Source organism: Ambystoma mexicanum, chromosome 1q (assembly GCF_040938575.1).
Source record: "Ambystoma mexicanum isolate Mex_15411 chromosome 1q, UKY_AmexF1_1, whole genome shotgun sequence".
Lineage (NCBI taxonomy): Eukaryota > Metazoa > Chordata > Amphibia > Caudata > Ambystomatidae > Ambystoma > Ambystoma mexicanum.
The window spans coordinates 27,994,980-28,008,953 of record NC_090922.1 but is presented as its reverse complement, the minus strand read 5'-3'; the positions used below and the strand labels follow the sequence as shown (position 1 = coordinate 28,008,953).

The window sequence follows — 13,974 nt, the reverse complement described above, 5'->3', positions numbered from 1 at the left end:
AGGGGTCTCCATGAGATTAGGAAAAGCCCTTGGTCACTGGCAACTCACTGAATAAATGGTTCAAGAAACTCAGTGCACTAGTCATAGACAAGAGAACAAGAGAAAGGGCCGCTGTCAACCCAACGAATATGTGGTTCATGAAATTCAGTGCACTAGTAACTGACAAGAGAAGGCATTGCTGCAAACATGTGGTTCAGAAAACTAAGTACACTAAAAAGCAGGTACGTAAATTATGGACAAAGGGCTTAGCATGTAAAGCACGAAACTTGGATTGCAAAGCAACATGGGGGAGGGGCAGCTTTGCCAGATACAAGGTGAGCCTGTGAGCCAGGAGGTGAGGGTTGGGGGGGGACTGCTCTTAGCAAAACAAGGTTGGAGGATAGGCAAAAAGGCAGCACAAATACTTTCGGAAAAAGTATTAGCTTTAACAGCAAACAAGACAGAAACTGTAAAGAAGCTATAGCAGTTAGGATTTAGTAACTAAAAGCAAGATAACCCAAAAGGTTCAAAAACTGCACGAAGCAGGAACTCCAGGTAAAGGCAGTTCATAGAACACTGGGTCAACCTCAGAGTGAGCTTATGAAGCCCTCCTAGCCCACAGCCCAACAGGATGGAGCTGATTGCAACCTGGGGCAGCTGTGTCCAATTAAGCCCAGTCCAGGTTTCAGTAGCTTGCAGTAGTGGCTTGCAATTAAAGCCTCACCCTCTCTGGGTAGCCTATCCTGCAGGAGCGTCTAACAGGTGAATGCAAACAGGGTCTCCAACTTGTAGCAGCTTCTTGCAAGTGAATTGATTTAGTATGCCACCCCCAGCCCTTTGCCTTTTGGACAGCATACATCTACCAGAATGCATCAGCTGGTTTAACCCAAAACCTGGAATGGCCGTTTGTGGGTTTTAACATGAGAGTTATGCTATGAGCAAAGTCTATGAATCCGTGCATAAAGTGGTACTGGGTAGCATGTGGAATCTACATTCCTAACAGTATAGCTTTTTAGAGTAGGAAAATATATTAGAAAAGAGAGAGGTTGTGCATGAAGAGCCAACCAGCATGTTGTCGGTAGGCAGAAGTCGGGGAGGGACTGAATAGGTTATAAAGAGTGCGGGAAGCAAAGTGGAGAACTTTGTCTAGAGGGAGGGTGAGTAGAGAGGAAGACCAAAGAGTAAGCTTGGGCAGTAGTTTAGTTTGCTAAGCACAAGAGGGGAGATTATAGTTTTGTAGAGTGGTTAGTGAGAAAAGGACACATTTTCCAAATGTTGCAGTGGTTAATACAATGAGCATAGGTAGTAGTAGTGATGAATTGTTTCAGTCGTAGGTCGCTATCAAAGAGCACCCCACGACTGGGAGCCTTGGGTGAGGGAGCAAAAAGGTCAGACGAGAAGAAGATAGAAGAGAGGAAGATAGGGTAGGCATTGGAAGCTGAGAGAAAGAGGACTTCCGTTTTTTAAGTCTTCCTCGGGGAGCGGTATAGAGGGTGAAGAGCAGAGATCCAAGGACTGATCCTTGGGGGACATCGAGAGGTAGAGGGGCGGGTCAGAGGTTTGCGAGTCCCAAGATATTTTAAATGATTGACCTTCCAGGTAGAAGGCGGTCCAGGCAAGAGCAGATTTGCGAAACCCAAGGTCCGAGAGAGTGAGGAAAAGAGAGGATAAGTCAACCGTGTCAAAAGGGGCAGAAAGGCCCAAAAGCTTGAGTGTAGAAGAGAATTTGGAATGGTGATCATTACAGGGAAAGTTGGGGATATACATGAGTGCTTTTTAGGTACAGTGTTTACAACAGAAGCCAGATTAAAGTGGATCTCCAATGCCATTATCAAGGTTCTTAGTGATACAATCGAAGACCACCTACTCCAGGACCTTTGACTAATGAGTATGCTGGGATGTTTGGGTCAGCAAACGGTTTCTTCAATAGGGGTAAGACAGTTGCAGATTTAAAGGAGTCAGGGAAGAGTTCAGCGGAGAAAGGTTAAAGAGCTCATAGAGATGCAAGGGCAAGTGATGGAGACTAAGTCTTTGACCTTGTCATGTGCATCTCTTTCCCTCTTCTGAGAGAAGATGCCAAAACATGGCAAACCTGTATTGCTCAAAGCAGTCATCACAGGGGGCTTTCTTCTTGGGCGTGCAGCAAACATGGGATGCCCAAATCCAAAAAGCCAAGTTACATATAGATGCAAATGTCAACACGCACCTGCAGCTCACAAGAAAAAGTGAATTGGCATGACTGGTGAGAAGAGAACAATGATTATGTCTAAAACATTCAATGTGTTCCTTTTTTACAGAATCCTGGCTACTTTGATATTAAAGCAAATGATGTGGCTGTGTGGCATGTGCCCAATATGAAACCAATTAGTGAGTGGAGAAACAGTTCTCTCATGCAGTACCACACTGAGACTGGCTTCCTTCCGAAAGAGGGAGGAAATCTGTTCAACCTTTTCCAGGTAAGTTCAGATGTGAAAAACTGCTTGTATTTTTGGGACATTAATTTAATTTTAAAAGACTCTCTACTACTAACTGACCTCAGAAACATACATTGATAGGGATATCTACACAAGGTGTAGGTCGGGAGGACCGAAATCACAAATGGTTGTCTGGAATCCCCTTTATCAAAAGGCTACCTTCTTTTAGTTTCTGTTCCTTTCTTTGCAAGATCTCTTCTCTTTGCCTCCCCTTATCTGATCTTTGTTTTCCTTTTTGTTGTTAGTTTGTTCACATTGTTCCTTATTTTTATCATCACTTTATATTGTTATCTCTTCCTATTAGATTAATTATATAAAAGTTCTTGCGGGGAGAAGGCCCCTAAATCTTCGGTTGTATACTAATTGACCTTTTCACAATTGACCTCGGGAGAATTGACCTTGGGAGAATTGACCTAATTTCGAAGGTCAGTTAGGACAGATATACGGGGGGAAACCCCCCGCAACCCTCCACCCAATCCAAAACCATCCCTTACATTATTTATGATCCAAAACCAACCCAACACATATATACAGGCATGGCTACCACCGGCGTTGTAATGAGGCCCATTGACCTTTCACATTCTTACAAAAGAAAAACATTTTAAAACTAAAAAACACACTTCATACAAATCATACACAAGAGAAAAATTTGCCAGAAAAACTACCAGAAAAATGTACTGAATACAGATTAATCCAGCTTAATCAGCAAGTTGAGTTATTTTATTACTGTCATTACTTCTCGTGTCAACATTGTCTTGTGTCTCACATTAATGCGTTCCCAAAATGAATGTGTGTCTAACCACAAATCCTTATCCACACATTTTTTAAACCTTTTCACTCTCAGTACCTTCGTCCCATGGCAGTCGATCAGGACATGTCTCAAACTCTAAACACATGGGCCGTCACAGCGTTTACATAGATGATCAGAATATAAATCCTTGTGCCTATAAAACAGGATCTCTCTGGTAGGCAGAATGTTTAAGCGGAATCTGAAGAAATCAGCTCTACCAGTAGGACTAGGAAAACGCTTCAGATAACCCATTATTAAACCCTGAGGATTGTCCTGCATTAACAATGATTGGTGTATTTTCTGGTTGTGCATTTTAGAGATTGTTTGAATCCAATCATTTCTTTTTAGGCACTTGCTTCCATGCTCTAAATTGATATCAGTGACATGTTTGGCATGTAGTATGTTATTGTTATTGTGCATTTATATAGCGCCTTATATACCGTTGGTATGGTCTGAAGGCGCTGGTAGGTTGAACGCCCTTGGGAACCGAAGTTCATATCAGTAGAGAGAGTAGAGAGAGACAAAAGGGTGCGCGTGGGCACCGGGTATGTGTGCAGCTCGTGCGGTGTCCGTGTTATAGCTGCATTCTAGCGGTAGGTGTGCTGGTTGAGAGGTCAGGAGTATGTGTTCGTTCTGGCAGGATTTATCCAGAGCAGATGTGGCTGCGTTAGGCCTGAGGAGAACGCCTGGCTGGGTGGGGGTGTTACCAGCAGTGATTACTTAGAATGTTGTGGAGTGAGCAGCGAGTGTTGGTATGAGAACAGTTATACCGAATGGTGTCATAGTATCACTGTGTTCTAGTTGAGTGGTGATGTAAGGAGAGAGTAAGCGTGGTGGTGGGATACGATGGGTTATATACGCTTTCAGATAATCTCTGCATTCCAAATCATACTATATACGTCGCGTGCTCCAGACCGTTCCATGCATTCCTATTCACTCCATGGATCCCAGTCTGTTCCATATATTTAGGTCACGCATTCATGCATTCCGGCTTACCGCGTTCGTTTGAGTTCGCGCTTTGTGCTCCAGTTCGCCATGCGTACTCCAGTCATTGTGAGTTAAATGCTCTTTAAGCGTTCTCTGCGTTCTAACCCATACTTTATATGTTGCGCAATTCTATGCGCTTCAGTCCGTTCCATGCCCCCCTATCCAGTCTTGTTTGCCCCACACATGCACTCTTGTCTGCCTCAAGCATGTACCCACTCACCCCCTCTACCCAATCACCCCTCTACGCACTCACCCCCTCTACGCACTCACCCCCTCTATGCACTCACCCCCTCTATGCACTCATCCCTTCTATGGGAGATAAAAGGGAAGAATCTTCGTGTGAGTACACTGAATCCGCCATGATATGTGGTCTGCTTATGGCAAGCAAGGCATTACGGTTCCATGACAGGTTAAAGACAAGCATACCTGTGGCATGGCTGCATCATGCGAAGAGTACAAGGATGTGTCCGTTTCAGATATATTTTATGCTGCGACATGGATGCCTACACATCCATATGTTTAACATTATCACATGATTAGGGTTGATCTCAGTTAACAACGTTCGATTATGGGGTACTGATCCCTATGTCTCTGTGAAACTTTGTGGAATAATCTTTGTTACCATTGGATTGTCACAGGTATATCAGGTACCTGTATGTTGGTCATTTATGTCTTTGTGTGAACTGAATGGCATATCCTCTAAAGTAAGGACTGTGAGAAGGAAGGGCAGCTGTGATGGCAATGCCCCGATTAACTACAGTGCCAGTAATATTAACTACTCTTCATCCAGCTTTTCTCATCAGTCTTTTGAATTCATTGCCTTACCAGGCAATTCCGTGCAATGATCAGATCAATCCTCTTGGTAAGTGTGAGGTTCTTTATGAGGTTTTAAAACGGGAGAAGTTCCTACAAAGGATACAAAAGAAAACATATTTATGAAGGGCAATTGAGTTGCCTGTCTCAGGGTGATGTGCAACTTTGCCATGCCCGTGCCACCTCTGCACATAATCCTATGCCCACAGGCATGAGTAAACTACCATATACACTCATCAGTAGACCAAATACCGAACCCATGTATTGCCCCACCTGTCACCACCCGACCATGTGTGGGACCTCCCTGCAAAACCAGACTCCACGCTTGAACACATCACCTCACCACCACAGCATCTCCCCCACCAGACACTCCCAAAGTCACTACTCTATCGACTCTGACCTTCTCTCCCTCTCCATGCCCTGTTCACAAACCACAGCAACATCCTTCAGATGTCCATCCCACCACCCTATCCAAACTTTCACAGGTCTTAAAATGTGCCCTTCTAAATGTGAGATCCTTGGGTGCGCATGCCATCTACATCCACGGTCGCATCGTTGAACACCACTTAGACATCTTTACGATCACTGAATCTTGGCTCCACAAAGCTTCTGGCCCTCTGATCTCCTTAGCTCTCCCCTCTGACTACACCATACTCAGGTCTGACCGACTCAATGCCAGTGGAGGTGGAGTAGCCCTCATCTTCAAATCCTCCCTGCAGATCAGGCATTGCATCTTACCTACCACCCCAGGTTATGAATTGTTGCTCGTTAAGCTCAATACTGACCCCCCAACCACCTTTAACCAGCTTCTTGCTTACAGGCAGCCAGGATCCAGCCATCCTGACCTTGACATCCAAATCCTACTCACCCCCTTCATGAAACCCTTGACTAAATGCATTATCTTGGGAGACCTTAACCTAGGTTGCAAAGATGCCCAAGATCGTAAAGCTACGCTGCTCAGATCAGCTCTTAGCAATACGATTTTGACCCAAATGGGGTACTAAAGGGTGTACTCTGGATTGTACCTCACATCTAACATGACCGTCAACATCTCAGCTGTTGAGCCGGTTCTTTGGTCGGACCACCTCCTTATACAGTTTCAGATTTCTGTGACTAAACTCCACAAACCTCCAGCCACTAGACCAAATCCAATACTAGTTTGTAATACCTTCAACATGACCCACCAGGATCTTAAGCCTTCTCTGTTAGCCTATCTCATCTCATACACTCTGACCCCCAACCCTTCCCCACTAGACTTGGCTTACCAATACCATGCTTGTCTGCTTCAAACCCTCGACCTCCATGCACCTATCAAAAGCAAACTTCCTAAACCCTACCAACCCAAGAATACTTGGTTTACGGATGACCTAGTGACCCTACGGAGGACCGCGAGATCACTAGAACATCTTAGCAAAAAGCACCCATCAGCCCAGCAACCTCACAACCTTTGCCACTGCAGCTGATTCATACAAAAAAGCTGTAATTGCTTGCAAAGCTAATTCTTACAGTGTCAGAATGGCTAATGACAGTTCAAACACGAGAGAACTATTCTACATCCTTGGAGAGCTGGAAACACCCATTCCCCCTAGCTGGAGTTATCAAGCAGATAACGCCTGGTGTACTACAATACATGATGCCTTCTCTCAAAGAATTGACTCGCTACTGACCAAAATCAATCCTAAAAAGGCTGTGCTTGAAAACCAAAGCACCCCTGCCCAACCTGCCTGCCCAACCCTTAGACTTGAATGCTATTCCTGCTAACATTGTACCTTGCATTAAGCCCTAATCAAGGCACGCCATATCGGCCCTGGCTTCGCAGTGCTTACTGATGCTATAAACTGTACTATTCCCAATCTACATCGCACTGTGTTCACCAATGTAACCCTGAAAATAATTTGACGTATCTGGCAGAAAACCACATACAACGCTGCTAGCGTTTTGCAACCTTAACCCAGCGTGCCCTGAACTTTCCTGAACACTGGAACTTTTTACCACTAGGCTCCCTGCTCACTAACATCGACCTGGAATGTACTCTTCCTCAGCTGGTGTGTCGCTGGAATAGTTATTTGTGTTGCTCTCTGTTCACTAGTAACCTGCCTTGCTGCGCATGACTCCCCAGTGACTTTTCGGCAATTAAAGGTATCTTCCTGCCTTGTGCATTTGAAAACATGTTGCACCTTGCCCCCTAGTCTTAAACCATAGCCCTCTGTACTGCGATTGATGCAGGCATTCTACTCATACTACTGCTCACCCTCTATTATTTTATCAAATGTATACTGTGTCCTTTTTTTACTGCACCTAACCCCCCCCCCAACTTCTATCCAGCGTACACCTAATGTCACTGGCCACTTGGATCTCACTGCATTTGCTACCCTACTCACTAGAATCATTACAATGCATATCTTATATTGATTGTTGTAAACATTTAAAGCTTGCTAGATGCCGCTCATCGGCATACATTTGTGTGCACATTGCATCTGGTTTACCACATATAGCACTCCAATGACAATCCAGCTCACAGTGTCTCCTCTACCCGCCCCTGATCCCAAATCCGATTACAACCCACAAACACACTCTGCCCCCAGCAGGCCTTTCGTAAAAACAACCACCTATAGCCATCCAATTGACTACACCATGCCCAACTCATTGCCATGCACGGCAGGCGCCTTCACCCAGCTTGGAAACGGCCTGGCCAGTCTTTGGTGCCCCCGACACCACCCTCTACCCTGCCCGACACAATTTGTACCAATAACCCCCGCCTTCACATGCCCAGCTACTTTGCCCTGTAACTTCACCACAATCTCCTCACCTACAGAAATATTAGGCCACAAATTCCAAAACAAACCCATAGAGATCTCGCCTTCTAGTAACCCCACAAGCCCACCAAATACTACCACCCCATGCCTAGTACCAACACGCCACAAGCACATTAGCTCAAGAACACCAGTTGCTTTTCTCACCAATACCCGCCCCATTCTGGGCAGCACTAGGCTATCCAGACTAGCCTCACGAACAGAGCCCTATCACACCCATCAGTCTACTGCAAACCCAGAGCACCTCTTTCCCCCCTCTACACCTCATTATGTCCAGGATGCCACTCAACCCAAGGCACAGCCTACCTCCCCCACCTCACGACAGTGCGACCATGATCCCATACAAGCCACAACACACCCCCTAAACTCCACCACCTCCTCACCCTCGGATCTCTCCTCACACAGACCCTTGTCCAATACTAACTTTAACGGTGCCCTCCTCAATGTATGCTCCCTAGGAGTGCATGCCATCGACACACATGACCTACTCCTTGACCAACAACTAGACTTTCTAATAGTCACGAAACTTGGTTACATCAAGCCTCTGGCCCACTACTGGCCCTGGCCATCCCCCCCGATTACACCATCCTCAGGGCTGACCTCCAAGATGCAACGGGAGGATGAGTAGCCATCATAGCCAAAACTGCCCTGAATTTTAGAATCTGTGCATTAGACCCAGTAGTTGGATATGAACTCCTCCTACTCAAACTCACAACTGATCCCAAAACCACTATTAACTTTCTCATCATATACAGGCCCCCGAATAATGCCAACCACCCCGAATCTGACATCACCCTCCTTATCACCCCCATCCTCAAGCCCAATACTAAATTCATCATCTCAGGTGACATCAACCTCGGTTTCAATGACAAACTAGACCATAAAGCTACAGTTTTTCACACAGCCCTCCGAGAAATGCATTTCACCCAATTGGTCAACTCCCCTACCCATTCCAAAGGAAGAATCTTGGACTGTATTCTGGCCCTAAACATCAGCCTCTCGCTAGAGAGGTCAGTCAGCAAACTAATAAACTTCAATATTCCGACGTCCAGCTCCCAGAGCACACCGCAATCCACCCCAGATCCCATTGCAGTTAGAAACACCCGCAAACAGAAGAAAACCTAGCCCCCATTTGAACTAACCACCTTGTGTCTAACACAATGCCATCATCCACTCCTGATAGTATCTCCTCCATCTATCACAACTGCCTATACTCAACCATAAACGCTATCACTCCACTCCTATCTAAAATACCCCACCCTACCAAACACTGCAACTTCTGGTTCAATGAAGAGCTCATCACTCTTCGACTGAACAAAAGAGCACTAGAGCACATACGTAAAAAGTCTCCAACTATGGAAATGACAAATGCATATCGGGCAGCCAACAAAAACTACAAAACAGCTGTCATTGCTCACAAAGCTGACTCACTGAATTCCCGCATAAACAATGGCGCTTCCAACAGCAAACAATTATTTGCTATCCTCAAAGAATTGGAAGCTCCTCTGCCCTCCACTACCCCCATCAACTCAGGCAAAGCCTGGTGTACCACTATCTAGCTTGCACTATCGTCTGAAATCACCATAGTACAAGACAAAATATAATCAAAAAGGAAATTATTGGCCGGCAAAAGTCCCTCTGAACACCCATCACCATGGCTAACAAAACAGCTCCCCAATTCAACTTTGCAACTGTCTTTCAAGACCTAGTTCTGAATACCATCTCAACACTAAAACCGACAAACTTCAAAGGTGACAGCTTTCCAGCTCAACTTGTCAAACTCTGCACCTCCACCCTAGCCCCCATCATCACCAATTTCATTAGCGCCTCGTTCACCTCCAACTCGGTTCCTGCTAGCACCAAAGAAGCCTGGGTCACCCCCTCCTGAAAAAAACCCTCCTTGGGCCCAGCTACTCCCACCAACTATATTTCCATCACTACTGTCCCCTTCCTGGTAAAAATAATTGACAACATTGCCTATTCACAAATCCAACAGTACCTAGAAAATCACAAACTTTTAGGAGCCAGACAGTCAGGCTTCCGAACCAAGCACAGTACAGAAACGGCCCTACTGGACCTCAAAATCCAGATGCACCTCACAAGAGACTCTGGGAAACTGTGCATCCTCCTACTAGTGGACTTATCCGCCGCTTTTGATTTGGTGGACCATGACAAACTATGCAATGCCCTGACAGAAAATGTCAAGTTCTCCACAAGATGCTACCCCTTGGGCCAGGTCATTCCTATCGGAACGTACGTTTAGAGTCTCCATTGGCAAAGAGTTTGCAGACCCTATCCTAGCACCTATAGGGATCCCTCAAGGTTCATGCCTATCCCCCACTCTATACAACGCCTACACCAAACTCCTATTCACAGCACTTAACGCCATGGGATTCAGCTATACTAAATTTACTGACGATACCCAGATCCTCATCCCCATCACGGGCGACTATGAACAAGACACCTCGGCCATTAACAAGATATACGCCATCATACAAAACTGGATGGCCACAGTCTATGCCTCAATGATGAAAAACTGAGATCCTCATTGTTGGCTCCCCAGCCCAACTAAAAACCCTTCCCTCTGACTATGCGACCATAACCATTGATGGTACACCCATACCATTTCTCAAACAGGTCAAAATGTTGGGTGTCTACTTATCCGCAAACTTTACCATGAACAGACACATCAGCGCACTTGCATCCTCCACGGCCTACACAGCCAAACTCATTGCACTCAGATGCCAATTTCTCACCCCACAAAACTGCCTCCTCCTAACGAGAGCCCTATTACTCTTGAACTTGACTATTGCAACATCCTCCGTCTAGGCACCTCAAATAATAACCTGACCAAAATTCAATTGCTGCTCCAAAACAAAGCACTAAAGGCTGCCCATGGTCTAGAAAGAAGAGATCACATCTCTCACATCAGGAGAGATGCGGACTGCTTCCCATCCATGCCAGAATCCATTTCAAGGCAGTCATCATCACACACATATGTATCACCAATGATGCCCCTGCATACCTCAACAATAGTGTCACCTAAAAAAGCTCTACCAGCCCCCTAAAATCAGACTCCAGCACACACCTATTTGTCAATACATTCAAGACCACCAGGGCTGGGGGTGCAAGCTTCCCAGTCGCTGCACCTCAGATTTGGAATACACTGCCTATGCACATCAGAAATTAACCCTCCCACCAGCGCTTTAAGAGCCTCATCAAAACATGGCTGTTCAACAAATTCTAATTATACCATGTAATGTCTGACCGCTATTGTAACTCTGCTTCTCACAAACTGTTCTGTATTGTTTTCTGACTAATCCTACTTACTTTCCTTCCGATTTGTAACATCCTCTGTAACCAGACAAGTTTTTTCCATATAACTTACGCTGTGATAGCCCAGGGTTTGGGCGTGTAATAAATGTTATAAATAAATAAACCCATTGGGGCTCACCACCCATCACTTCCCCCTTTTACTTTCAGCAAAGTCTCACTAGAGCAAGAGACCACCACTATCCAATAGCTCAAACCATCTAATTGTAAAGGTCACCAGTGCCCTGCCCACCTAGTTAAGCTCTGCGATCCCACGTTAGCAACGATCATCACTGAATTTGCCAACGCCTTTTTTACTACAAGCTCTGTGCCTTCCAACACCAAATCTGCTTGCATATCACCACTTCTCAAGAAGCTCGCCCCAGATCCCTCCATCCCTACTAATTACCGACCCATCACCACTGTCCCTTTCCTTCTCAAAATCTTGGACCAGCTGGCCTATATCCAAGTGCAACAGTTCATAGAGCAACATCATCTACTCAGCAATAGACAATCTGCCCTCCGCCCTAAGCACAGCACCAAAACGTCTCTGCTGGATTTAAAAATCCAAATGGACATTATTTGTGATTTCTGCAACCTTGCCATCCTCCTCTTACTAGATCTCTCAGCTATGTTTGATTTAGTTGAACACAACACTCTCTGCCAGCAACTCAGACAACACTTCCACTTCTCTCCTGAAGCCACTGCGTGGATAAAATAATTTCACAATGAGCGTACCACCAGAGCATTCTTTGGGCACTTCACTCCTGACCCTATCCCAGCCCCCCTAGGTGTCCCGGAAGGTTCTTGCCTCTCGCCCAACTATACAATACTTACACAAAACCTCTTTTTGATCTCCTTGATCCCAGTGATATCATCTATACTTAATTTGCGGATGACACGCCAGTACTCATCCCTCACCCCCATCTCAGGCAATCACTCCCAGGACTCTGCTATCATCAATTCAAAGTATAGTACTATCCAAAACTGGATGGCCACCCACAACCTATGCCTAAACGATGACAAACTGAGCTCCTCATCGTGGGGTCCCCTCACTGCCTCAAAAACCTGGACTCTGCCTTTACTTCATTTTGTATTGATGCTACTACATTCCTGTCCTGAACCACATAAAAAACCTTGGGATTCCACCTTGAAGCGGACCTTTCAAAGGCTAGACACATCAATTCACTTGCCTCCTCCACTTCCTACACTGCCAGGCTCATCTCGCTGAGCAGGCAATTCCTTTCACCTGAAAACTGCCTAACTCTAGCCCGTGCACTCATCCTCTCAAAACTGGATTATTGTAATGTCCTACTCCTGCTGGGCACTACTGCTACTAACATTTCCAAACTACAATTACTACAGAACAAAGCACTTTGAGCAGCCCTGGGATTAAAAAGCTCTGATCACATCATAGAATCAAGACACGTGTCTCATTGCCTCCCCATCAAAGCACGTCAAATCTTCAAAACACTGACTATCGCGCACCGATATCTTTACAAGGTTGCACCCCGCTACCTCAGCAACTGCATCATTCAGAGCAACCCCACTCGCAAGCTAAGATCTAGCTCCAGCATTTTTCTGGTCACTCCCCGCTTCAAGAACAAAAGATTTGGTGGGGCCAGTTTTTGTGTCTTGGCTCTGTCTCTTTGGAACTCCTTACCAGCACCCATTAGAAATGAACATTCCTACACTATGTTTATTAAACTATTGCAAACCTGTTTGTTTGTCAAGTGCGAATAACACTGTTTCTGGCTCCCCCTACCTGCTACCCATATGAACTTCTATGATTTTTATTTCTGTACTTAATGCTGTGATCCCCTCGAGTCTGGGGTTGTCACAAATATTAAAATTAAAATAAAGAGTAAGAACTGTGATTAGAAAGTCTTTTATTCGGAGTAATGAAGATTGCCAGTACGTAATAATGGAAATCATCCATGTATTCCTAATAAGGCAGTCAACATGCACATAACCTGAATAACTACTAGCACAAACAGACAGTTTCCAACGTATCTTGGTAATTGTTTGTTTGTTTGTTTATTTATTTGGTAATGCGCTCCGAGCCCGTGGAAATCTAGGCGCAGCAGTACAAGAGGACTCGAAACTTAGTTACAAAGCCTGACACAGGCTAACACAGCAAAACAGTGGTCACTTACAGTGGGTGATACAATGCATATAAAATAAAAAGGGTTTAGGCGCATAAGAGTAACATATTAGCAGGTTGTATCGTTGCCGCTAGGGTGAGGGTCGTTGCATATCATTGTTGTGCAGCCATTTGAGAGCGTAGGATCTGAATCTTGTGTAGGGTAAAGGGCATCTAAGGTCAGGTAATGCTGAGGTTCATACACTACTAAAGCTCAGGTCTTGAGCCAAATTCTATGCAATCATTCAACATAGTATGGCCTTCTGATCTTCTAGGTGAATCATATTTGAGAATCTCAACTGAACATTTACTGTATGGGAGAGTACCCATTCAAATGTGTAATTTATGTTTTGGGAGCGCAAATATCTTGGTATTATTATTTGGATGGTTTTTATTTGCCAATATGTTCAAATAGATCCAACTTCTTTATTGGTATGTGATTTCAGCACCAGTACAAAGCTATTGGACTACTAGGCCCAACATCTCAGTGACCTGGGCAATGCTTTGAACCTTGTCCTGCTCTGACATTCTATATCTCATACTTTTGTTATGTATACACCAGTGTCGACCGCGACGGCGTGCTTACACTATGATGTTGGTCCGGAAGTCAGTGAGGAGATTGTTGGGTCCTAATGGCCTACTGTTGCATGGATTATAATTGAA

General features: G+C 45.1%; 1 protein-coding gene across 1 annotated transcript in view; it reads left to right on the top strand.

Annotated features, from left to right (window-relative positions):
• The window catches only part of LOC138520953 (intelectin-1-like), a 480,959-nt gene that overhangs the window by 258,331 nt on the left and 208,654 nt on the right, over positions 1-13,974 (top strand). Inside the window, exon 5 of the mRNA XM_069633410.1 lies at positions 2,277-2,435. Coding sequence (XP_069489511.1) covers positions 2,277-2,435 — 159 coding nt within the window. The remainder of the gene's footprint in view (positions 1-2,276; positions 2,436-13,974) is intronic.